The 25006-nt window shown below is 37.3% G+C and overlaps 1 protein-coding gene across 7 annotated transcripts in view; it reads right to left on the bottom strand.

Moving 5' to 3' along the window:
* Positions 1-25006, bottom strand: part of MYO6 (myosin VI) — a 119406-nt gene that overhangs the window by 68319 nt on the left and 26081 nt on the right. For all 7 annotated transcript variants that reach the window (XM_065056346.1, XM_065056349.1, XM_065056348.1 and 4 more), the window contains 7 exons: positions 19130-19268; positions 12264-12333; positions 7647-7720; positions 5467-5596; positions 4378-4483; positions 2420-2475; positions 78-175 (listed from right to left, as the gene is read on the bottom strand). In XM_065056346.1, the coding sequence (XP_064912418.1) occupies positions 78-175; positions 2420-2475; positions 4378-4483; positions 5467-5596; positions 7647-7720; positions 12264-12333; positions 19130-19246 (651 nt within the window). In that variant the 5' untranslated portion in view covers positions 19247-19268. The remainder of the gene's footprint in view (positions 1-77; positions 176-2419; positions 2476-4377; positions 4484-5466; positions 5597-7646; positions 7721-12263; positions 12334-19129; positions 19269-25006) is intronic.

Genomic DNA, 25006 nt, shown 5'->3' with positions numbered 1-25006 from the left:
TCAGCCTACTTCCAAGCTAGCACTTCCATTTCATGGCAAAAAATCACGACTGGTTTTCTGTAACAAAATTCCAGTACCTTTTCATTGAAGTGAATTTCTACAAATTTCCCAAAACGACTGCTGTTGTTGTTGCGAACAGTCTTTGCATTTCCAAAGGCTTCTAATAAGGGATTTGCTGTTTAAAAATTTAAAGTGTTAAAATGGTCAATAAACTACAAAATAGAAAGAGAGAACAAATGCATACTAATTATTCAGTGAACTTCTTAGGAATAAGGTTTGAAAATGAAAGGAAAAATATTACCTATTAGTAATAACCAAATTTATAAATGGTACTGGATATACTGTAGTGGAACTTACAATTAAGTAGTTAAATATCACATAACACTGCAAAGTATTTGAATTGACACTGTAAGAAATTCAGAGACAAACACTACAAAATTTTCAGTGATGTTGTTCTGCAGCAAGTAGGTAAATAACCGATACATAAACTATACGATACAACACAACACACAATTTGACATTTCCCAATGAGCTGTTATTTATAAAACCTAAACTACCCACTTGTCCCACAGACAAAAATGCCATTTAAAGGTCATGCATGCAACATGTTAGATGGATGAGGAAATAAAAAATGGATTAGAGGAGCATGTTGATCTCAAAAACAACTTAAAAATGCCCTTTTCAAATTAGCTCAATTAAGTGATTGAGTTATTTTATTTTTTACAGGCTGTAGTGGTCAAGATCCTTAAAGCACATACAGAAAGCACGGCAACTATCTAATGCATATATACATATATATATGTGTATAAATATCATGCACAGTTTGAAAATGCTTAGTAGTTATGAAACACAAGGGCTCTGAAAGACTGCATTTTGCTAGCTCTGACGATCAAAAAAGACCAATTTACTAAACTGCGTTAACACTAAATCATGGAAAATATCTGCAGGATTTTTTTTAAGGCTTTTGGGTAAAAAATACGCATTGGAAACTACGTAAGCTGAAACTCAGATTTAAACCTCCCACTGACAACCATCTACGAATTCGCTCCTACAAAAATTAATGAATGAATGAATAAGTACAACGGTTGGATAAATTCGGGATGATAATTCATCATTTAGTATGGCAACATTGGCATTAACTTTTTTGTTTTGGCTAGATTTTCATTTTTTAATACTTAAAGCTTATGAAAATGCAAACCTGACTTTCAAAACTGTATTTTTAAGACATCTTTGATAATTATTCAGGTATGCAAATATTTTACATAATATTAACAGCTTTGAAGAATATATTATGAATAAAAACAAACTGCCAGAGGTCTTTCAGATAGGTTAAAAGTTCCTCTAGTAATATATATGCTGCAAGAATGCCCATTTACATTGTGCCTAAAAAACTTCAAAATTCATGCATCAAATGCTGGTTTAGATTTAAAAGCCCAAACTCTTCTAAGAATAGCTGCAAGAACCAATTAATTTTATGGCATAATGTGTCAGGCATCATCCAGCTCTTGGCCACTTTCTGAGTTCCTTTAGCACGCAGTGGATTTCACTAAGGAATTCGTTTAAGCAAACCTACAGCAGCAACAAGACATTAAAGCCTGCAGTCCTTCTCTTGAATGATTCAGTGTCTCAAATTTGAAAACAGAAAAATTGAAAACAATTTTTTTTTTTTAAGAATAAGACAATGAGAGTAAGAAAATTCTTAATTAAATCTACTATATAGTACAGAACAATAAACTGACTGATGAGGCATTTTTAGATTGGCTGACGGTTGTTTGTTTTTGAGATATTTATGTTTTCTCAAAAAGTTATTTTCTGTTCAACTAAGAAGTGCATCCAACATTAAAAAGGCTCAACTGGATGATCAACACAGTCTCTTCTGACCTTGTTTAGGAGTCTTATAAAGGCAGACAAAATGAAAGTGTCCATCCAAATTACGCGCTTTCTGACCAAAATTTAAAAAAAAAAAAAAAAAAAAAAAAAGACCTAACAGAAAAATGACCCAGAACCATAATTTAGAAGAACTTCTCTGTTTTATCTGACTTTGAGAACTTTATGGTTAGGAGTAGGAATTACTCTTTCCTGATATTAACAGACAGTAATGAAAACATAATCTTGTCCTTGCAGACTTCATACAGCATAAAATCAACCTTGGGTACATGTTCATGTGAAGTTAAACTCAAAAACACACAAAAATTTTCTAAAGCAAGGACGGTATGACAATACACTAAATAAAGTGAATCACAAATAAAATAAATGGTTTCAGAATTTAGGATCGAGGTAAACTAACAGTAAATTGTCCTAGGAAGTCTGATAGTATTCCCATCCCAGATTTTGTTTTATTGCTGTTGATCAACATTTCAAATTTGAAAAAAAAAAACAAACACTAGAACCTTTAATGCAGTGAAAGAAAATTCAATACCTTCTACAATTCTATCATCAATATCTTGGCCGCTACCATAGGATTCTGTCAAATACCTGTAAAGGAAGATAAAAACATCAGTACCTATCATGTGTTAGGTTACCTCAATTCATGCACACAGTTGTGTACCATACTTACTAACCATTTACTAAAGGGAAAGCATATTGATAGTAAGGTCTAAATACCTGTATATTTTAAAATAAATGCAGCTTTGAGTTTTCTTTTTTGTTAAAACAAAAATATTATTGCAGACTTCAGATTTTTTTTCGATACTTCAAGACACATTAGAAATTTATTTTAAATGTTCGTATGCAAATTACACTTTTATACAAATATAATAAAACTATTACTGTGCTATCTGTATTTATTCATCTTAGTAAATCTGTATTGATATTAATCTTAGTAAATGTGTAATGTTTTATACGCATTTCCTAAACCAAAGGCTGTTTCCATGCATACAGTTTCTGAGCTCATAACTATTAGGGTTAATAAAAATCTCACATGGAGATGGTGAGATAGGAAATTGCAGGTGTATAATTAAGGTAAGATTCAATTTAGCAATTGAAGAAAGAATTTGAAAATAAATCCACAGTGTACTTGCTCCAAAGTTTCAGCTTTATTTTTTTTTTTTTCCCCATGCACAGCGTATGCTTCCTGGAAATTCACAAGTAAATCTGGGACAAGTTAAAAACAGTTCTCGAAAATGGGACCTTCCAAAAAAAATTTAGGAGTACTAACAGAGCTGTATTAGTACCTTTTGCTTTCCGATCACACAAGGGAAAAACCTTCCTGCTTTTAAAACTCAATGATGTTTTGTACAGGGACTCCCTGTGGGCAGGTGGCGGGGAGAAGCACCAGCAGCGATATTTGCCTACTATGTAATCAGAACTTTCTTTGCCGAGAAGCAGAAGAATAGCGTCCTTTGAGAATAACATCCTTCTCCCAGTGCCTGCCAGCTCTTTTTACTCTTAGCAGGATCAAAGTTAGGATATCCCCTGTAAAAATCATTGCCAGCACCTTGCAATAATTCTTACAGCTGCCTGTTAAAACCTTAAAACCACAGGGGCAGAGAAGAGCAACGTGAAGGACAGACAGACAGCCGTGACAATTCTTAGTGGGATGTGGAAGATGATACTGCTACTGTACCTACATAATAGAGGATACATGATGTCAGGGAAAAGGAATTAAAGATTTATACTGGGAAACAAGGAGGGCAGGGGGAAGGGAGTATATCCACACTGCCTGTGCCTCCCTGGATAATCAGGTCACCTATGATACCAATGAATTTAATGGAACAGTGCTTTGCAGTTACAGTGTTCCAGAGTGACATAAAGCAGTAAAGTATAAAGCAAAGATAGTCAAAAACATTAAAATCATATAAATCAGTCTTGCTTCTTATATCAGCAATATGGCCTCCACATAGTCTACTATGCTTGATTTAGTATCGGTCATCAAGAACATCAATAAATAAATAAATAGATCCCATTATTCAATCTTATTCAGTAAATTAGGGTAAAATATATGACAAATCTGCAGTGATCTCAAAATCAAGATTTTGCTTCAGCAAACTAAAGAAACAAAGACGGAGAAAACAGAAATACACATTTACGGTAAAAGCAACAGTCTTGCAAGATACAGTTATAATGCCTAGTTATGTTTTTAACTACCACAATACCAGATGTGCAATACCAAAATGACTGTATCATAAACCAAAACTACTACATGACGTCACTACAACCAAATTAAGGTTTCTGTGAATATGAAGCCAGTTACATATGTTATCATATCAGTATTTAAGTTTAACCCTATGAATTTCTTGTATTAATATGTATGTAGAAGCATCTTACTGAATTATGCCTTAAATCTCCTGATAACTTTACAATTTGCTCTCTCTGTTTGTCAACCAAAGGCATCAACACAAGCGATTCACTGAATAACTTTGGTCCAAAAGCACAAACCTCAAAACAAATTTAGTGTTTTCTGTCTTGCCAGCTCCTGATTCTCCAGACACTATGATAGACTGACTCATCTTGAGCACTTTCATGTCTCGGAATGCTTTATCAGCTTAAAGAGAAGAATATGTCAAACAAGACAAAAATGAATATTCAGGAGAGATGCAAACACAAAGTTAAGCTAAATGCAACATTTTCAGGAATAAAAAAGTAAATATTTACAATTATGTGTGTTACATTAAGTCTGTTTCCCTTTAAATCACATTATACTTGTACACCCTCAAACACTGAAATATAAGAGCTTAAAGTCTGTGAAAACGATGACCTACTCAGCCATACCCAGGACAAAATAAAACAAAAACCACCAGCGAGAACTAGATCTCTTGAATTAAATATATGTACAAAATTGTAACCAATCTTAGTTTAATGTATATTTTAAAGAAAACTTTCAATTGCACTTTGTAACAACTAACAACTGAGATAAGGAAACTTGGAAAAACATGGGTAGTTTTCTTGTTGTGCAACAGGTACTAAAAACCCAGCTACTTATGCTTTTGATTACAAAACAAAATGCAACACGGAAATAAAGCTTTAAACAAGTCAAATATTGATTTGTATTTTGGATTTTTTTTTTTCTTAAACAAAGTGACTGAAATCAGGTTTATCCTGTTAATAACATTTAGATGCACTTCCTGCCTTTAACACAAGCATATAAAAAGAAACAGTGCACATGCTCTGGCAACATAAGAAAAGGCAAAGGAAATCGCAACACTGAAAGACAGTGCCAATCATAATTAGGTCATTCTTCTAAAATCTGAATTTCTTTTTTGTTTTAGTATGGTTGCAAATTATATTTAAACCACTTAAGACATAAAACACTGGAGGTATAGAATAATCATAAGAGGGCTGCAAGTTTTCCAAGTTTTCCAACTGCATATCAAGGATGAGAAGGATGAGAAGATTTGCAATTTTAGCAATGTTTTTATTTTGTAACAGTTGAAAATAAACAAATAACTGTTACAGATGGCAATGTATAGATAACTGCAAAGTATTTATGTTTGTTTTGTAAAAGACAAATATAGGCTCAATACATACCAATAGCAAAAACATGTGGTGGCAACGTTCCAAGCGATCTACCCTGGTACTTTTTAATAGTATCTGAAGAATATAACTTAGGTATATCAAAATATGGATTCACTGCAATAAGAATATTGGCTACATAGGTCTGCGAAGAAAACAATTAACAGCAAAATGTTAGTTAGTATCCAACCATGTGGTTAACAGCAATTTTCTATTACTGTTGAAGGCTCTAGCCTAACAATTACACTTACAATTCTCTCGCGCTAATGTAGATACAAGAATGGATATACTTTCAGAGTTCCTCTAATTATCTTCAAAGGACTTCTGTGAAAAAGCACTTTTCAGGAGAATTTCCTAACCACTGAGCTGTGAGAGCATGTCCTGAATTTGACCTTTCTCCCAACCTCCTTTAAAATTATTTCCTATTGTCCGAGTTACTGGATCAAGGATAGGACGCCACAACCTCCTCCTAAAAACTGCATAAACTAAGCACTTGGCTCGCATAACACACTCTCCTCCAGTAAGGCGCATAATTTTTCAATATCTAATGGAAGCAACTCAGCAGGAAGGACTGACAGGATCCTGCCTGGGAACACGCTCAAGCCAGGCAATAAAAGCACTCAGCCGAGAGAAATTAGCTATGGCTGCTTCCACAGTGAGAAATACAGAATGCAAATGTTCTCTAATAGAGAAAGAATTTGAGAAGAATCTCAAATCAAGATTGCTTTTTACCTTTACAAAATATTTTAAAAGAGACTGAAGATAACTGCTTTAAGGTTTTGGAAAAAAAACTTGTATAGCTTGGTTATAACAGTCAGATTACATACAAGGAAGAACAGATGTCTGAATCACAGAAAAAAGCAGATTTGCAGCAAAAGGTCAGAAGAAAAAAATCAGATAAACCTTTAGCTTGAATAACTTCTTTGGTTTGCTGTTACTGAGCATCTCCCTAGACAACTGAAATTTGGATTCTATTGTGATACATTGACAGAAGGCTGGATCACACGCAATGTATTGATTTTCTTAGATGTTTCTATTTTCAGCACTTATTTCACTGAAGGAAAAAACTTCTTCAAGAGCTGCAACTACTACTATTAGTTTTCCTTTTAGTAACAAGACGAATTATGTTAACCAGCATTAAACAAAAAGCAAAAAATTCTGTTGATTCAAACTGTATCTTAAATTGACAAGGGAAACGTAGTTAAAATATAAATTGAAACCCTTATTTTTCTCCAGAAAATACACCTGCTTACGACAACATATTAGTAAGTATTTGTTTGAAATTACAAAAGGCTTTATGAACCTAAATACTATCCTACTTCACAACCTGTTCAGTTGTAGAATTTTGCTTCCTTGGGATTTTTAGTTTGTTTTTTAATTATTATTTTTCCAGGACAGCATTCAAATGGCCATTTTTATTTATTTATTTTAAAGCTGGTGCCTGATCTTGAGCCATAAAGAATTTATAGCTATGTAAAGTTAACTGCAACAAACAACTATAGCCTCTTTTTATATTTATATAAAAGGGTTTAACCCCAATTAATTTTAGGACAGCACACTAACATAGAAATTGATAATTTTCACAAAGACACTTAGAAAATATGCAGGACTGTTTTGTATTATCACTAGCCAGGAAAAAAAAAGAAAAGAAAGCAAGCTCTTTCTACTATTTCACAGCTGTCACTGTCCGGGCAGATGGCAAGGACAAAATGTAATTTAGTCAGAATTCATTAAGTACAATTAGGCAATTTGATAGCAATATAAAAGATTAAGATGGACATCTGAGCTAGGAGGTGTCAAAGACAGCACCTGTTCGCTTCGTTCAAAAATAATGAAGAAAGAAAACCATCTTTGCTAAGAGCTACTCTAGTGGCAAAGTAAGTTACCAGTAGGAACAGACCTCTGGGATATAACGTTGTGGTATTGTTGCACATTAACAGTCACACAGAGAAAAATCTACTGCTCTGCCTGGTAAAAATTTGCTAACATTAATATGACTAATGTGATTCAGATCTCAAACAAGGCGTAATGCTAAAAAAAAAAAAAAAATAGGCCCAAAACCTCCTAATATTCCAATGTTACTATTTCTCTTTATTTTCTGTTATAGGAAAAAACAGAATTGTAAGCAATTGTCTTGTTGATTTTTTGTGAGGACATGAATTAGACTGGTTGTCATGACATGCAACAATACTTACATAAATTCTGTCCTTACTGTACCGAACTTTGATATTGTGAAGGAGAGTGGCTTCATTTAAATACATAAGGGAACCTGCAAGTAAAAGACAATAATTTACCATTAAGAGCTCACAACTAGCTTCATATACAGCCAAACAACTAAATTTTAGGATTACAGAAAATTTTACCTCCCCTTTCTTTGGTTATATTTTAATCCCATCTCCAGGGAAATACTATTGAATGGACCTTTAGAATATCTACTGTCTCCTGGTGATTTTTAGATTTTTATATTCACTAATTCACTTGGCAAATACTGTCCTAGAGGCAGCAGCAAGTATCACAGCAACACCAGGCACCAACAAAACCTTCTGTCTTTCAATTCCGAATTTTGTTGCCATCAGGCCTCCTCAAAGAAACTGTTGGGGGCAAGAGGAAAATGTCAACACAACAAAACCTAGGTTGTTTTGTTTTGTTTTTTTTTCTCTTTAGCTCATTTAATAAAAAAATAACCGAATAAACTCTGCTGAAATGTTGCAAGGTGGTGGCTCAAGGCAGTGAGTTGGCACCCACAGAAAGCTTCAGACTGCACAGGTTCACATTCTGGCAAAGCTGGTCCTTGTTTTCAGTTCTAAAGCACTGGAAACTGTTAACAGCCTTAATTACAGAGGCCACCAGTTCCCCTCGTAACAACATTAAAAACATTACTCCTAAACCAACTGAGGGGACTACTCATTACACAAACCCCATTTTCAAATATGCTCAGCCATCTTCTTCTCACCACTTAAAATTCAAGGGCACAACACTACTTTGCCTCATTATAACTGACTGATTACCATACTGGTTATCCTTACAGTAGTAGCACCACTTTAAAAGGTGTATACATGTGACTGCTGCTGACGGAGTGAGCACTGTGCCTGCACCAGTATCTGCAACCCTGCACCTCACACAAGAGCCACATACACACCTCCCATCTGTAATGACCAAAGCTGTTTCTCAAGTCGGACCAAGTTGAACCAATGCCCCTTCTTGAGGGCCTCAGCAAAGAAAAATTCATTCCAACTTATTTACACAAATGTGGAAGAAAGGCTGCAAGTTCTTACGGCCTGAAGTCAACTTGTCCAGCCACCTTTCCCTGCAAGGACACCTGTAGCTCAGTGAGCAGCTCTTAACATCTCCTTCAATGCTGCTCCTGCTGAACCAAGAGATACTGGTAAAGGATAATGAGAGCTTCACAAGAGTATTTGGGTTTTCATTTTTCATCTCATACCATTCCTTCTGCAGTGGAGTGAGGAGTGGCTCTGCCTCCTACTGCCTACCCCAGACTGGCCTGAAGCAAAGGCAGGTTCAGCAGCCACTTGCAGCCCCCATCTGGCTTGCATAGCTCCACTGAATAACAGCCCTTCCTTCCCTTAAATGACTAAATAGAGCTTTGCTTCATGCAGCTGGAGTCATCCACACTTCTCACAGGACCTCGCAGCTTCTGGGTTGTTTAGAAGAAACCACCTTCCTCTGCAAAATCCCTTGCAGGTACACGGCTGCGTTGGCACGGGCACGCAAGGCACGCTTTAGCCCTTTGGATCAAAACAGCCTTGAAAGCAGGCCTGTGCAGGACATCTGCACAAAGCAGGAGGCCTGGCCTGACCACCACGGCCACCCCAGCAGACCTACATCACCGACTAACCATGTGGTCACCAGGCACCGGCACTGTGGGACTTTTCCTCCTACCCTCCCTGGCTGTGCTCAGTCCACCGGGCTGAGAAAACGGTGCCAGGACCACAAACTGCAGTTCTGCCTCAAAAGACCTTTTTCAAGCAAGTCATCCCAAGAGAGAGACATTAAAAGCAAATGGGCCAGAAACAGAAACTCATTCCTTGCTCCAATGAAAGTCAAAGCCTCCTTCTCCCCTTGTGTATGCCTTCGGGGAGGGCAGGGTGTTAACTTCTGAAGGTTGTTAATTTTTCCTGTCGTTTTGATTCTCAGTAACGAGAATCTGCTACATAGTATTTGTCTACATACACTTAAATGATCCTCTCCCTTGACTGTATCTTCGTAAGAACCTCTCGGGTTCTGTAGTATGTTTTTAAACAGCCATCAGTTAAGCATCCTAATAAAAACCTGAAAATTACCTAAACAACAAAGGAACGCAGATTTCAGTGCACCCCCAGTACTCTTTGCAAAAGGATTCCACCCTTGTTCGTGCAGTTATACCTGCAGACTTGGCGCACAATGGGAGCTTGCTCCCTGCGGGAATGTCACCGCCTTCACTCAAGACGTGCAAACTAAGGCTTGTGTCAGAAGCTTCAAAATGCACCTTCTTTAGAATAAATCCTTTTAAAAAGGCATCCATATCCAGAGGCAACAGAAGTCACCAGAGAGAGAATTCTGAATATTCATATGTCTCATGCCTTAATATAGCCAGTGTATGTATGTGCCTTTAATAGTCCCTGTATGTACTTACAGACACGAAGTTCACACAAGTGAAGTCAGTAACTAAAAGTTAGGAAATATCAATGTCAAATTTACTCACACTGGCTCTACCGTGCACACAATGAAGCAGGACTTTTATGGAAAATAATTTTATCATGTAATTGCAATGCTGTGCACCTGCAGAACTATTTTTTTAAGATTTAATTTTTTTTTTCAGATCTGATACCCTGCCCCCTTCATTTTTTAAAACTTTTTTCACTGCAGAAATAAAAACAAAATCTTTTTCTTGGCCATAAAAAAAAAATTCCACATATGGTGGAACTCCCCCAAAACTGAGTGGGATTGGAGAGAAGCAGGGGTGTGAATCATAATAAAAATTAAAAAAAAAATAAAAATAAAGAATAAAAGTAAATGCTTTGTCACTGTACTGTTTCCCATATTTACTAAAAATTCTCATTTAAGCAAGGGCTGGATTCTCAAAAAGATTTCTCTTGCAGCCAGTGCATTTGGGATACGGAAGACTAAGGGTGAAAAAAAGCTGTACTTCAGCAAATTACTCCCTAGAAGGCAGTTAATCACTAAGTTTAGGTTGGAAGGGTAAGTGTATTATTAACTAGTTTTCAGGATTTTTCAGAGCAGTATTATAAAGAGAGACTGAAAGCACTCAATATTTTATAAAGTTTCTTCTTAAACATCAGTGATACTCAGCACAACTGCTCTCTGACAGAGAAGAAAAAATTAACTTGGCTTTCACACATCCTGGGGATAAACCTCGACTAGAGAATAAAAAGTGAGAATATGTTATAAGTCTCAAAATAATGTTTGACAAGATTACTGGAGAATGCATTTTTCAGTTTCATATTTCACTCACTAAGACAACGACGACATTTTCTCTGATTGGAAGACTGTTTTAACTTGATTGAATAGTACTTCGCTGGAATCTCAAATTATTTCCATAATCTCATTCAAAATTTCAATTCCTTGACTAGGGCACTGAGATATGAGGACATCTCAATAAAATCTCTGTGACAAATGCACAGATTAAATCATTATGTGCAGAGAATACCGGTACCAGCTTTGAAAAATTTGAACTCATGTAATGTTTGCAAAAATAGAAACAACTGGAAACAAAGTTACACTGAAGCATCTAAGTCAGATCATAAGCCTCAGGTCTCATCTTCTTGTTCCTTATGGAGCAGCTGTACCAGCTGTATTTCCTGTCACGGGATATAAATACTAACCCTTATTCCAAAACAGGAATTGCAGTTAAATCACCTAAACAACTTTCAAAGTCCTAGCCTCTATTTTAAACGAAGAACAATAGAAGATACTTTTGCCTACTGTTTACAAAGTTCTCAGCATTCACCAACCAGTGAACACCATAGGAAACGTTTAAAAGAATTGCCTTCATCAGGTTTTCTGGACAGGAAGTCTCTGATTTTCTCGCACAGAGCAACAGCAGCAAAATCAATATTTGTCTAACAGTCCCCTGAAAGCTGAGGCTTGGGCTTACTCACCTTTCTTGGTACTCTTCCCTCTCTCCCCAGATTTGCATACTGTATTTGTTTCCACAGATCTAACTATAAAATGTTTAACAAAATAAAAGCCCTGCAGATCAATGCTGAAGTTCATTACACAAGTTCCAGCAGCACTCCTGTATCTGACTCACTATAACCTATTTCCTTTTCCAGTGGCCCCAACGGGTCCAGATTCCTGACTCCAGTTTTGAGAAGGTTGTCTTCAGATTTATTTTCAATTACCTGTACTTCCACAGGAATGCTGTCTGAGAAATGGGTTACATGCAGGAAAATGCAGTCAAATACTGCTGATAAAGCAACTAATTATTTTGCTGCACTATAAAAGATATAGGTAATTGCCATAATGCTGAGTGCAGTTGAACCTGATGCAGTTAAGTGACATCTGATTTTTATATATATATACATGAACTCAAGTAACAGTTGTATGTGAGAATAATGTAACTAAGACTTCCTCTAAAGCGTTCAACTGAAAAGTAAAAAACACAATAAATGATGTTTAAAGTGGCCTACTTTAAGAAGTTTAAAGGACTAGTAGAGGTCATACATAAATTCAAGCAAAAAAGCCAAACAAAGACTACACGGAAGAAAGAGGAAGCTTGTAAGGAAACAATATTCTCTTCTATACAGATATGATTTTCAAGAGCATAATTTAGTTTTAAATTCATAACTTACAATTATCTTCTACATCCTTTTTGCTGTCCTCTTCTGCAGGAAACACTTGATTGATAGCAGCCTGGAAAGTCTGTTAGATTAAAAATATTAACATTGTCAGAATTCTATAAAAATAGAAATATAGTTCAAAGATGTCTGGTACAATGATACAAGTGAGTGCACTGCAACGGTGCATTGTTTAAAATGAATACTTCAGCATTGGAAATTTTACTGAGTCACAAGATGCAGCTAGGAGCTGCTGCATTTACATTACTACACTACGATATAAAAATAAACTGTAATATATATTTTTATTGTAATAATATTGATGCTTATTTCCAAAATTGCATGTAATATTTTAATGTTGCATAATTTTAAAAATAAGGATAAAAAAGTACTGCAAAGGGAACAGTATTGTAAAGGACACACAGCTTCCTCAGTTTTGCAAAGGAGCACAAAGATTAAAAATCAAATTATTAGTCCAGTTGAAGGACTGTGCTGTCATTATCATATGCTGTTTTAAAACATTCCTACTTAAAACATAAACGTTCAATACATAATGTCCTCTGTATCCCCAAATACTGTAGCTCTAGTTGTTGCTTGTTGGGTTTTTTCCTTCAATAAATCAATAATGAAGTAAAACAAGACCTTCCTTCAACCCCTGTATTGCAGTTATACAAAACATCCATTTATCAAGTGTTCATGTCCAACTGGAAAAATTCATAACAAAAGCAACTTTGTTTCTTCTTTATTCTCCAGAAATCATAATTTACATTGTTGTAAAAAGGAAGGAAAAACATCCTAGCATACAGGCATTACAGCTTCTGCACAAAAATACCTATTGTAAGAGGTAGTGTTTTAATTATACTTTTTTGTTTACCGTAGTTATAGCTTGCTTGAGCTACCTATGAATGAACAAAAATTCTGTTGTACCAATTAAAAACGGTAGCTGCCACGCTGCTGCAAGCACCGTCTTGTTTTTCCCCATGGAAAAGGAGACAAGAAGTCTAGTCTAATATTTGAAAAGGCAACCAACTGGATCTAAAAGAATGAGCTTAATAAACAAACATGTTTGCTCGTTTAACATTGTATTCAGCAAGACAGTCCCAGGAGAAAAACCTCACAAGAAGTTTAGGAGAAATACAGCAACTTGCTTCATCTTTGCTTCAGTACAACAGACACAATATGTGAGCACTTATAGCTTGCACCATCCAGAACAGCCACAAATTCCAACTCGCTTTAAAGTGGGAAGGGTTAAAAATGTCTCAGAGCAGAACTAATTACTGCCGGTCAGAAAACAGTAAGTCTATGATATCTCTTCCCTACAAAGTTCACATAAAGTATGCAACTTGTAGTCATAAGAAATTATATTTTGTCATCCCTTTGTCTAATAAAGAAAAATATGCACAAGAAGCTTTCCTGAGGGAAACAGAGCTGCTTGATGATGTTGGAACATCTCAATGTCCACCAGACCAACTTCCTCCAAAATATCCTTTATTAGAGCTTGGTGGAGCCGTGGAGGACCTGGATGTCTTTAGCTACCTCAAAAAGTTACCAGCTGCTATTTAGAGTTTTAGCGGGCCAGAGATTCCCCTCCCTTTCCTCTCACTCACAATATTGAAGTTAGAACATACTATCATAATAATTTTCTCTGCAAGTTTCTCAATGATAAAGGTGTACCTTGTTGGGTAAAGGTGTATTTGAACACAACAGTTTCCCATATAATAAGTTTCCTGTACCTGAAACAGTGGAGAAGTTTAAAAAGAGTATGACTGGCTTCACAAAAATCTAACTTCACTTCTTGTCTGCTGATGTGTAACTCAATTTAACCACTAACAAAGCCAGAATTTTTTTTCACAAAAGAGAATCAACACAATATGCAGCTATTCCGTAAGACTCTTCACAAATCTATGATACTTGAACATTTCATGGATGTAAAGCCAACCATACCAGATCTATCCCAGAAGAGGAGAAAAACCAATGAGAATTCATGCTTTATTACGTGCTCCTTTGTTACACTCAATGTCAACTGCAAATTAATTTATAGAATATTTCAGAAGCAATAAAAAATAAGCAATAGGAAGAAGACTCATCTGAAAGCTGATATTTTTCTGTTTCAACCTGTCAACAAAGAATTTCACTCCTGTTTGTCACAGCTGGACTACTGCTTTATGTAAGGTGATTACTTGTTATGTAGGTAAGTACACTAGCTAGATGTGCAGAGCTCTAAGTATCAGCAATTACTACTAAAATCTAACATATTAAATAGGAAAATGAGCAAGGTATGCCAGGTTCTATTAATAAAAAATTATCCAAATACATTCTTTACCATGTTGTCTCATTTATTTTTTTTTTTTTTAACATTTATGGTAAGGAGAAAACACTTCAGGCATTTCATGGAAGACTTTTGCATTAAGGCATAGCTTAGAATAAACTTACTCTAAGAAAATGGAGAGGGTATTAATCGTATTAGACACCAAATTGGGCTCAGGAGGCAAAACCAAGGGTGTAGGAGGATTTTTTAAGTTTTTTTCCCTCGTTGTAATGAAGCAGCCCTTGTAATCCAATGGCAATCTTAACTATTCTCCCAGAAACCAGATGAGTGAAAAAAGATATCTTTCCATTCAAGCAAGATCTTCTTTCTACCATGTAATCCGATACACGTAACCATGCCTCCCTTTATCCGTTCCAGATACAGACAGGAGACATCCTTATTCTCAGCTGCATTTCACAAACCAACCTAAAGCAGCACAAATTGTGCATGAGGCAGACAAGAACATGTCTCATTTGAACAAGCAAGCTGCGCTCACTGCTAAAAAAAAAGAAACCCTTAGTTTGAAACACTGAACTTTGGACATTCTGATCCTTACTTTCAAAGTACATTTATTCATTTATACTCAGCCTGGAAAAATACCTTTCTGGTTATTCACAGCACACCAGAGCAGGTGCCCCGCAAAGCCCTCCATGACCCTTCAGAACTGGCGCAGAGCCATGAGAAGCCTCTCAGTTGACCTCAGGAGGGGTGTCAGTGGGTGCCTGCAGTACCCCTACCCTCCCAAAAACTGACAGCAAACCACCACTGCCTGATGCTCAAGGAGACACCAGCTTCTGCTTCTCAGTGCCACAAATATCCCAGGGTGGCATCTCATGGTGCAAGTCCCTGTGATGCATCGCTCCCCAATCACTTTACTTGGATTTTCTGTCTCCAAGAAAAGAGTAAATTCCCGGTTTGGCAATCTTCCTGTCATCTGCGTTCTCCCTGTCACATCACCCGGCAACACAACAAAGAAAGATATAATGGAGCCGGGCCTGAGGTTAGGATTCCCAATACATGCAAAAAAGTAGATGAAATGTAAAAGAAGTAGAAGAAATGTAAAAGCAATGCTAGTTGAGTTCAACAACTGTCTGCCTTTCTACCTGGCTCCTTCCTTGTACACCAGTGTGTGACTAGTGGTGGGACACAGGCCAGGGCTCCTGGCCCCATCCCCTGCTCCGGTTTGGAGTCCATCCTCAGGGCAGTGCTCCAGCCCTCGGTGGGACCACGCTCATTAGCAAACCACTCTCCAGTTTCTCTGCTTTCTTTCCAGTCATAGCACTTATCAGCCTTGCAAGCCCACAATCTAGTTTGTGGGGAGCAGCTCCCATCATGTCACACACGCATCCTCTGTTCTGATAACATGCTCCTGCAGCTTGGATTACTCTTCTTTGTAGGGTGCAGGTTGGGTGACTCAGATCCCCACCTCCCCTTAGACATCCAGCCTCAGCACCAAAATGTAAATGCTCTTGTTAACTATACATGGGCTGCAGCACCCAAACCTGCTGTTGCTGGGTTCTAAGTTAATCAGTGTGCTGCCCAACTACCTTCACCCAGTCTGGACTGGGTGACTTGGTTTCATAATGCAAAACTATTTGCAGCCACGCTGGCCTTAGGGCCTCATCCTCCTGTCACCGCTTGCTGCCATCCTGAAAACTTTCCACTTCTTCATTTTTGAAGTGGATCCATTCTCTGACCTCGTTTGCTGTGTCACGCACAGCTCGGCAGGCAGAGCTGAGCGGGTGCCAACACCAGAGCCGGCTATGGGTGAGGAAGGGAGGCCAGATATTAAGGCATCATGAAACTGCTGCCTTGCAGCATTTATTGGAGTTATTATGTATTTTAATTAACCATTAAGCGGTATAAGAGCCTACAGTCAAACATATGCATACACATTTCCTTTTCAGCCTGTGATCGCTGGTGAGCTACCAGTGCCTACAGAGAATACCTATGACATGTTAATGACCCAGATTAAAAAATAATAATAAGTTACACTGCCCAGATATGTTTACAAGATCAGGTAACTCCTCTCCTCCCTGTAATTATCATGGGTGACTCTGGAGCTGCTGGATCATTCCTTCTTATGGAGGAGCACTTCTGAACCATAATTTTAAGTAAACAAAGTTGATAATAATGGGTATTGATGCTGACTACTTCAAATTAATTGTCTAAGTGCACAAGAACAGTCATCTTAAAAATACAAAAAGCAACAAGAAACATTTCACCATAAAGAGACATCAATGACACCTTGAGAAGAGTCAGAAGGTAATCAAGAAAATGTTTTACTCCACCTCTATTTATATAAGTTTGATAATTAGAAATATAGGACCATTATCTCTACAGTAAACTGTGAAGTGTTTGTTCCCTTAGATGAATGGACATTAGGCCCTTAATTGACCTTCTTAATTCTATAAAACAGCCAACAGCAGAACAGTGAACTTTCTAGACAAAAGAGATTGTTTGTTACGAACCATTAAGCAAAATACTTGTATTTTAGGATTTTTTTTGTTTGTTTCACAAATATATGTATATGGTCCCTGAAAGGAGTATATGTTAGAAATAGTGACTCAGGAATCTCCTTATTGCTTGTTTCTGTTTCAATGTACAGACTTGCTCTTTACCACATCAGAACCATTTGGGAATAAAAACTTAAATAGGTGTGGGGGTCAAAATCTTTTAAGTCAGTTAAAGACTACTTAGTCATAGTTTTGGAATATTTAATATTCTCGTCTGAATAATTTTTTCTTCCCCAAACTGAAGAACACATACTACTACTGCTAAACCTACAGACTTTCTCACACACAAAAATCAGATGCTACAGTTGCTTTACCTTTCTAAAGAAACCAAAATCAACTTCCCCTTCAAGATGCAATAACCTGATTAAATTTAACAAGGGAAAGTGTAGAGTCCTGCATCTGGGCAGGAACAACCCCAGGTTCCAGTATAGGTTGGGAAATTACATATTAGAGAGCACTGTAGGGGAAAGGGACCTGGGGGTCCTGGTGGACAACAGGATGACCATGAGCCAACACTGTGCCCTTGTGGCCAGGAAGGCCAATGGCATCCTGGGGTGTATTACAAGGGGAGTGGTTAGTAGATCGAGAGAGGTCCTCCTTCCCCTCTACTCCACCCTGGTGAGACCACATCTGGAATATTGTGTCCAGTTCTGGGCCCCTCAGTTCAAGAGGGACAGGGAACTGCTGGAGAGGGTCCAGCGTAGGGCAACAAAGATGATTAAGGGAGTGGAGCACCTCCCTTATGAAGAAAGGCTGAGGGAGCTGGGTCTCTTTAGTTCGAAGAAGAGGAGACTGAGGGGTGACCTTATTAATGTTTATAAATATATAAAGGCTGAGTGCCACGAGGACGGAGCCAGGCTCTTCTCGGTGGCAAACAATGACAGGACAAGGGGTAATGGGATCAAGCTGGAACACAAGAGGTTCCACTTAAATTTGAGAAAAAACTTCTTCTTAGTAAGGGTGCCAGAGCACTGGAACAGGCTGCCCAGGGGGGTTGTGGAGTCTCCTTCTCTGGAGACATTCCAAATCCACCTGGACATGTTCCTGTGCGACCTCATCTAGGTGTTCCTGCTCCAGCAGGGGGATTGGACTAGATGATCTTTTGAGGTCCCTTCCAATCCCAAACATACTGTGATACTGTGATATAGCCTATAAACATTCCCCCGCAAAAGGAAGGACTGTTGCATAACCTTTTGACCTGTGACAAGGAATTCTCTGTTATTGTTCATGTGAAAGAAGACACTACAAAAAAATTTTGTCTTTTCCATACCCGAAGATACAGAAAGGACAAAATTGTTAAAAAGGACACATATCACATATTCACAAATACCAATTGGCAACTTTTAAAACAGTTCTGCTTTTATTCCAGCTAGTAAAAACCAGGATGCTGATCATCTGAATTAGGATAATTGATAGATACAAGGTACTTCAGGTAAAAACCGACATTTAATTACAACATACTGAATCTGAAAGATGTCATGACAAATAAAGCACTTCAAACACACTAATTAGGATGAATTAGGACTTCATTTTGAAAGTTACATTTATTTTGTCTTTGATTTGATGTAAAAATTCCATAGGACCCTTATTTGACCTCATGTCACTTCTCAAGGTACCTGAGGTAAGAGAATTAATCTCTAAATCTTCCTGAGTCTAACGGTAAAGTGCCTAATGTAAGCCAGTCTAGGACATCCATGTAGGACACTCCCTCTATGCATTTAGGGGAAAACAGAGAAGCTAATCGCAACAGTAGACTCTTAACCAGCCTCTTATTTAGAAAAATATATGGTACCAAATCAAATGGCTGTGGAGATTCAATCCTGTCTTTCAGAAGCAACTACACACATGGAGATAACTGACAGAGACCGACACGTCTTATCAGTGGGATATTTCACTTGCAATGCAAGCTAAAGTTAAAGAAAAATCCTTAGCCAGAGAAAACTGATTTCCCACTCCTTCAGATTGTGTGCAATGGTAGATATTGGCAAAGATTTGGCCTACAGGTAAAACAGTTTTTGTAAGGTTCTTCTCCATTCCTTTGCTTCTGAGACACTTACCTTGCCTTTCTGATTCAAAGGTTCAATAGTTAAGTTGTCAGTTCCGATGTCCACAATCATCCCCATCTGAAACCCATCAGTTGGGTGTGGAGCCCAAACGGGCTTCCCGTCCTCCATTGTGGGATCTATCCACTATTTCCTGTAACAAAAATAAGATAAATGTTAAACAAAAAAAACCCTGTATACAACTTTAGTAAGCTATTAGGATTCACTATACAAACTTCAGTTTATGTTTATTCCTGTTATTCTGTGTGGAAGGAGCCAGCCTGTCAGAACAAGATTCTTCCAGCCTTTTTCCAGCCTGTGACACTTGGCTTACAGACGACCCCACAGACCTGGCTATGGAGAAGATTCAAGAACAGATCAGTTTTGGGGTGGGTCCACAGACTAATCTCCGCAGCTCCTTCCCCAGTTTCCCTAACTTGTGAATCAAAAAGGCAGTCTATCTCACAATCAAAAAAGAAGTACAAGACATTCAAAGCTAAGATTATATCAGGAGTGTGTATATACATACATATACGTGTATATACACGTAAACACATATATATAGATGCACACAGTGGGTCACATGACTAATATATACTTGTCTGTACCTGATTCAGTGTGTAAATACTTGAATTTCTGTAAGAGGCACATGTCAAGGCATGTGAGCAAAAACACGGTCTCTTGTCATTTCAGACAAAGAATGTGCCCACTCTTTTCATGTGGCTGGGCATATGGCTCTTAAATAACCCACTAATATATTCAGTCACGATTGATTTATTGTATTACAAGGTTTTGAGGACTGACCTCTGAAGCTGTGACATTACAACTCTGCCTCTTAAGGAACACCAACCTTTCCTTCTATAAAAATGTGATGTGAAAATAATTTTAGAGGAATCTACAGACTACAAGTGAAATAGATGCAAAGGCTGAGACATTCAAACTTTATACTCCCCAAGTTATGCAGCTAAATAAGCTCCCAATTAAAAGAAATATCTGATTGTGTGCAACGCTCATTGAACTAACCAGGAAAGCTGCCAGGATTGGCACACTCTGAATGGCTAACAGTGCCATCTGAAATATGCTGAATTAGTTCTCTTTTTTTTTTTAATACTTTATAGACCTTACCCTAATAAGAATAGGGACCCCATATGGTTTGAAAGCCTCACTTCTCCTGGCCATTTCTTACTCCCCTCCAAAACACATCCACATACTAAACTGACATTTTAGCAATTCCAAAATTCGTAAAAAACATCTCATATCACCAAGATGTAACTTGCCTCTCTCAGTATGAATAAAATGAGCTTGCCAAGCAGCAAAGAAAACACTGCCGGCAAACTCCAAGAGTCTGTAAGGTAGGAAACGTCCCACATTTTTCTTTTCCCGCATCTGAAGGAAAATGGAGCTCCAGAATTTCTGACACCCAGACCTGCTATAAGCAGCAGCAAGGAAAAAGAGTCATGGGCCCACCAGAAAGCTGTACAGCCACGAGCTGAAACGGGGACTCTCGTCCCACAGAGGATCTGCCAGGACATGCTGCACATGACCTGCTTTTCACTGTCTCCAAGGGCTTTAGAAAGGTTTGAAGGGAAGGAAAAAGCTTGCTGTGACTGCTTTGAGAGTGCTGTTGGCCTTAACATCCTGCATGTGAAGGAATAAGACAATTTGCTGTTAACTTTAATGTGAAATCATAGAAGATAAAAAAGTAATCTAAAGCAAAGACTTAAAATGTAAAGTCAAATATTTTTTAAACGAAGTGATGTTCTGAAGAGATGAAAATAACAGATACGGAGTTCTTAATCTAGTGTTGATATCTGGTTTTGTTTTTAAATTTACTCAATCAGATTTTTTTCTCCCTGGATGCAGTTCAGGATGCAAGAAACTCACAAAGACTTTTAACAAATGTTTCTAGTGTATCCTACTCATGTAATTCATGTTATTTAAGATGTAATATTTAATACAGGAAAACATGCAATTTACTTTTCTCTCATGAACGAAGCATATTAACTTCTTTTAACTACTCATAGAAAGTTTACATTCTGAAACCTCTAGTGTCACATTCACTCCTATTTCCTTCAAACCTTTTGCCACATCCCATGAACTCTACAGAACGCCTTCATCTCCACCATGTGTTGCCAGCATTGTACAATAAATCCTTTTAAAACAACATCTGTATTCACTCACAATTCTTTACTTTAGGATACTGTAAGTCAGATCTAGCATACATCAGTTTTATGGATTTTTGTTGTTGTTGTTGTTGTTGGGTTTTTTTAAGCTAGATCTGACCTCTGAGTACAAGTGCCATTGCGGGCACAGTTGCTAAACAGCTGAGTTTATTTCTGGATATAACCAGGCCTTCATTTCTTCACAAGCCTATTATTTGCTTTTGAAATGCTAGTTCAAATTAGTACTTAAGTGATAAGTCACACAACCACTAAAACACAGCTCTCTTTTACATCCCAAGTAGCATGGCGATGGCTCCAACTAACCATGTCACACAAGAAACAAACCCTGAAATTACTGCCAGAATTTCTGCCAAAAGGTAGAATCTGACCAACCCAATTCGCGTCCAGAGGCTTCTGTTTTGCTTACTGACATGGGCTTTTGCATTCTTAGGTTTGCATTCTTAAGCCTACTTAATGATTTATTAATAAATTATGATAGGGGAGTGTCATGAGCTACAAAAATGCTCTTGAAGGACAGAGCAGTGATTGAATTCAGCCACCACCAGGAAATGCATGTTTAAGAAAAACACCCGAGGCTTTGCAAGCATCTAAGAAGCCATTGGGTGAAAGCATCTAAATACAAGCGTAGTAACTACTCACGGGACAATTACTTTTAATAAATACAGTCTTCTGAGAAGCAACACAAAACCAGTTGTAACATTTTGGTTTTGGCACCACTCCATCTGTCAGCTGGATCCTGACAAGCAGCACATTAAAACCGGCTACCGAAACCTATCAGGTCATACCTGCTCTATTATTTACCTCTTCAGCTGAGGTATATGCTATTGCCCTTGAGACAGACACATGAATCTATTCCTGAACCAGCTCTTGAACAGGTGGTTTCCAGCCCAGCATTTTAAGGTGAAGAGAAGTAAAAAAAAGTTCAAAGTTCAGCTACGTGATATAAATCCTTCAGAAAAAGAAAACAGCATTTTTTCAAAACATGAAACTATGTTTTACTGATGAAAACATACATATCACAGAGTACAAACTAGGAAAAACATAGATTTGGATGGAGAACCTACAGATCATATTTTCCCTATTAAAAAAACATCCCTAGTCTGGTTGGATCATTCAGTAATTGCTATCAGTAGGAACAATTTTTTTTTTCCCATGTGCATCCATCCAAACCAAATCTATATGCAGCCAACTTCACTACCCTGCTGAAAAAGCACACAATTTCTGAAAACTATGAAAGCAGAAAGACCCATATCCAGGCTAAAAGCACTAAGGCAACAAATTTGAGAGCCACAGCACCAAACACAAGGAGTCACCTGAATGGTGCTTTCAAAGGTTGTATGTATGTCCTCAATATATATTAAAGTAGCTGATTGTAAATTGCTAGGCCATTTTGGTCTTCACAATTAAGACATCTTCTAACACAAAGGAGAGAACTCATCGAGGTTACACTTGTAACAGGAAGGCCAGACGCCATTTTTCTACAGTCAATAGAAAAAGAGACCAGGAACCCTGTACTGGAGTTGGTCTCTCCTGTCGGGCAGGAGAGGGACAGTAATAAAACAAGCCTTCGTCTGAAGCTGGTAAACTTAATAACTATTCCTTCAAATGTCAGATTTTAAGACCTTGCCTTAATTATCAGTAACAGTATTCAACACATCCAGCATGGGCTAAACACCAATAGCCAGCAGTTTGAACAGCTTGCCAGATAAAACTATACTGCATTCCCCAGACTACAATAGCAAGAAAAACACCTGGTAGCTCTTCTTTAATTTTTCTGTACTATAATTCCCTCTTTTTGAGAATGTTTAATGATAATGTTTCTCAAAAAAAAAAAAAATCTAAGTAAAATATTGAGTATAAGAAACAACTAAGAATTCCTCAGTCGAAAGTTGGTACTTAACTATTACTGATTTTAAAATAACGTCATACAACTACATTTTGGTTTTGTAGAACATTCAATAGGAAATCAAACAGAACCATCAGGTGAAAGAATTCTAGGAAGGCAAAATATAGTAATGCAATGTTAAGCTTGTTACCAGAGTCCAGAGGCAAGTATTTCCATGACCTGACTCTATTTACTATCCTATGAACAGATGACTATACTAGGACACTGTACTAATTGCTGAATTAACTAATTATAACAAATAAAAAATTTAAACTTCATTAAACAATTGACGGTATCTCATTAGATTGGTTAAATCCAAGGAAAATAAACTAGTCAGAATAGGTACAGTAGCTAATTATTGCAGGAGAATTACATAGATTATTTTATATTAAAAAAATATCTACCATTTGGTGTTTACGAGTTGATCAAAATTCTGTAGGTTACACTAAGCACATAAGAATGCTTTGGGAAAGGTCCCATGAGCATAGAGGACAGATCAGATAGAGGAAAACATCGATACATGGTGGTAGCTTTTTGACAGTCAAGTTACTTTTTCAGCCTTAGTTCACTGTTTAACTGAAACTTTAACAAATCAAAGCTCAGGCAGCATTCAGCACTCTACTACAGGTGACATAATTTTTCAAAGGAACTGAAATACACGACAGAGATTATTTTTGAGCTAAATACAATACAGTCAAAACTGCACTATTTAAGTGAATATCAAACCCATTCAATCTTTATTTCTTATTTACTTTTTCAATTAAATATAAAACTTCTTTGCACTAAACCACTCCAGTTTTCTTCATTTTACTTGCCATAACATCAGTAAGGTAACAGTGTCAAGCTGAGACCTCTACCAATCCAGAAAAGAAGAAAACAGGCTAGAATACAGCATGGCACAAATGCATCTTCAAAAACAATTTGCCTTGAAAATGTTAATGCTGACATGTTAATTTCCAATATATTTTGTAGATGCATGCAAGTAAAACAAAAAGATAGAGTTCACAAATCTGAGAATTACTAGATAAAAACTTATTTTAAACCTACATGCTCTGACTGCCAGAGACAATCTGAACACAACAGCTGATGGAATCATTCTCATGACATGTTCATTTTCCTGCATATTTGCTTGTATGTGCATGTTTTTGATACTGAGCAGCTAGAAACTGTTTACTGTAGTGCTTCTGTAAGCATCACTCTTTTGTATTTGTATGCACTTCATATCCAACATTCACATAGTAAATATCTAGTCTGCCATGGTGTTTACTGCTGAAAAAGTTTTTGAAAAGACAAGCCAATCCCTCATGTCTAAATCAGAGGAGAAACGTCATTTTATTTTCTCCACATTAAATGTGGCAATTCCCAATTACAAAAAACTTCAGGACTTTAGTAACACAAGCCTGCAACGCTCCATATCATTTCTCAAACGCCTTCACCTGGAACATCCACACTCCTGGAAGAACAAATTTTAAGAAGAAGTAGAGGTGGTGTGGTAGGGAGAGGATTAGCGAAAGACCTGTACAGTTTCCCCTAAACCATCTCATGTTCCTGTGTCTCCCCTGCTGCTGGAGGCATTTTGCCCCAGCCGTGCTCCTGGTTTTGCTCCCTGCTCCTGCCTCTTCCCCTCCTGGACACCTTGAGAAATGCTGACAAGGGGCAGGAGATGGTCTGAGTAAAAGCAGGTACTTTGCAAAAATACACAACTACTTTGTCTGCAAATATTTAAAGGACTGTTGCATCCAAATAAGTTCCTAAAAAGAACAGATATGTTAACTCAGCTAATGGTAAGAAATTTCCTTCACAGGAACTGAATGTTTCATATTT

Source organism: Columba livia, chromosome 3 (genome assembly GCF_036013475.1).
Source record: "Columba livia isolate bColLiv1 breed racing homer chromosome 3, bColLiv1.pat.W.v2, whole genome shotgun sequence".
Taxonomy (NCBI): Eukaryota; Metazoa; Chordata; class Aves; order Columbiformes; family Columbidae; genus Columba; species Columba livia.
This window is presented reverse-complemented; position numbering and strand designations above follow the sequence as displayed.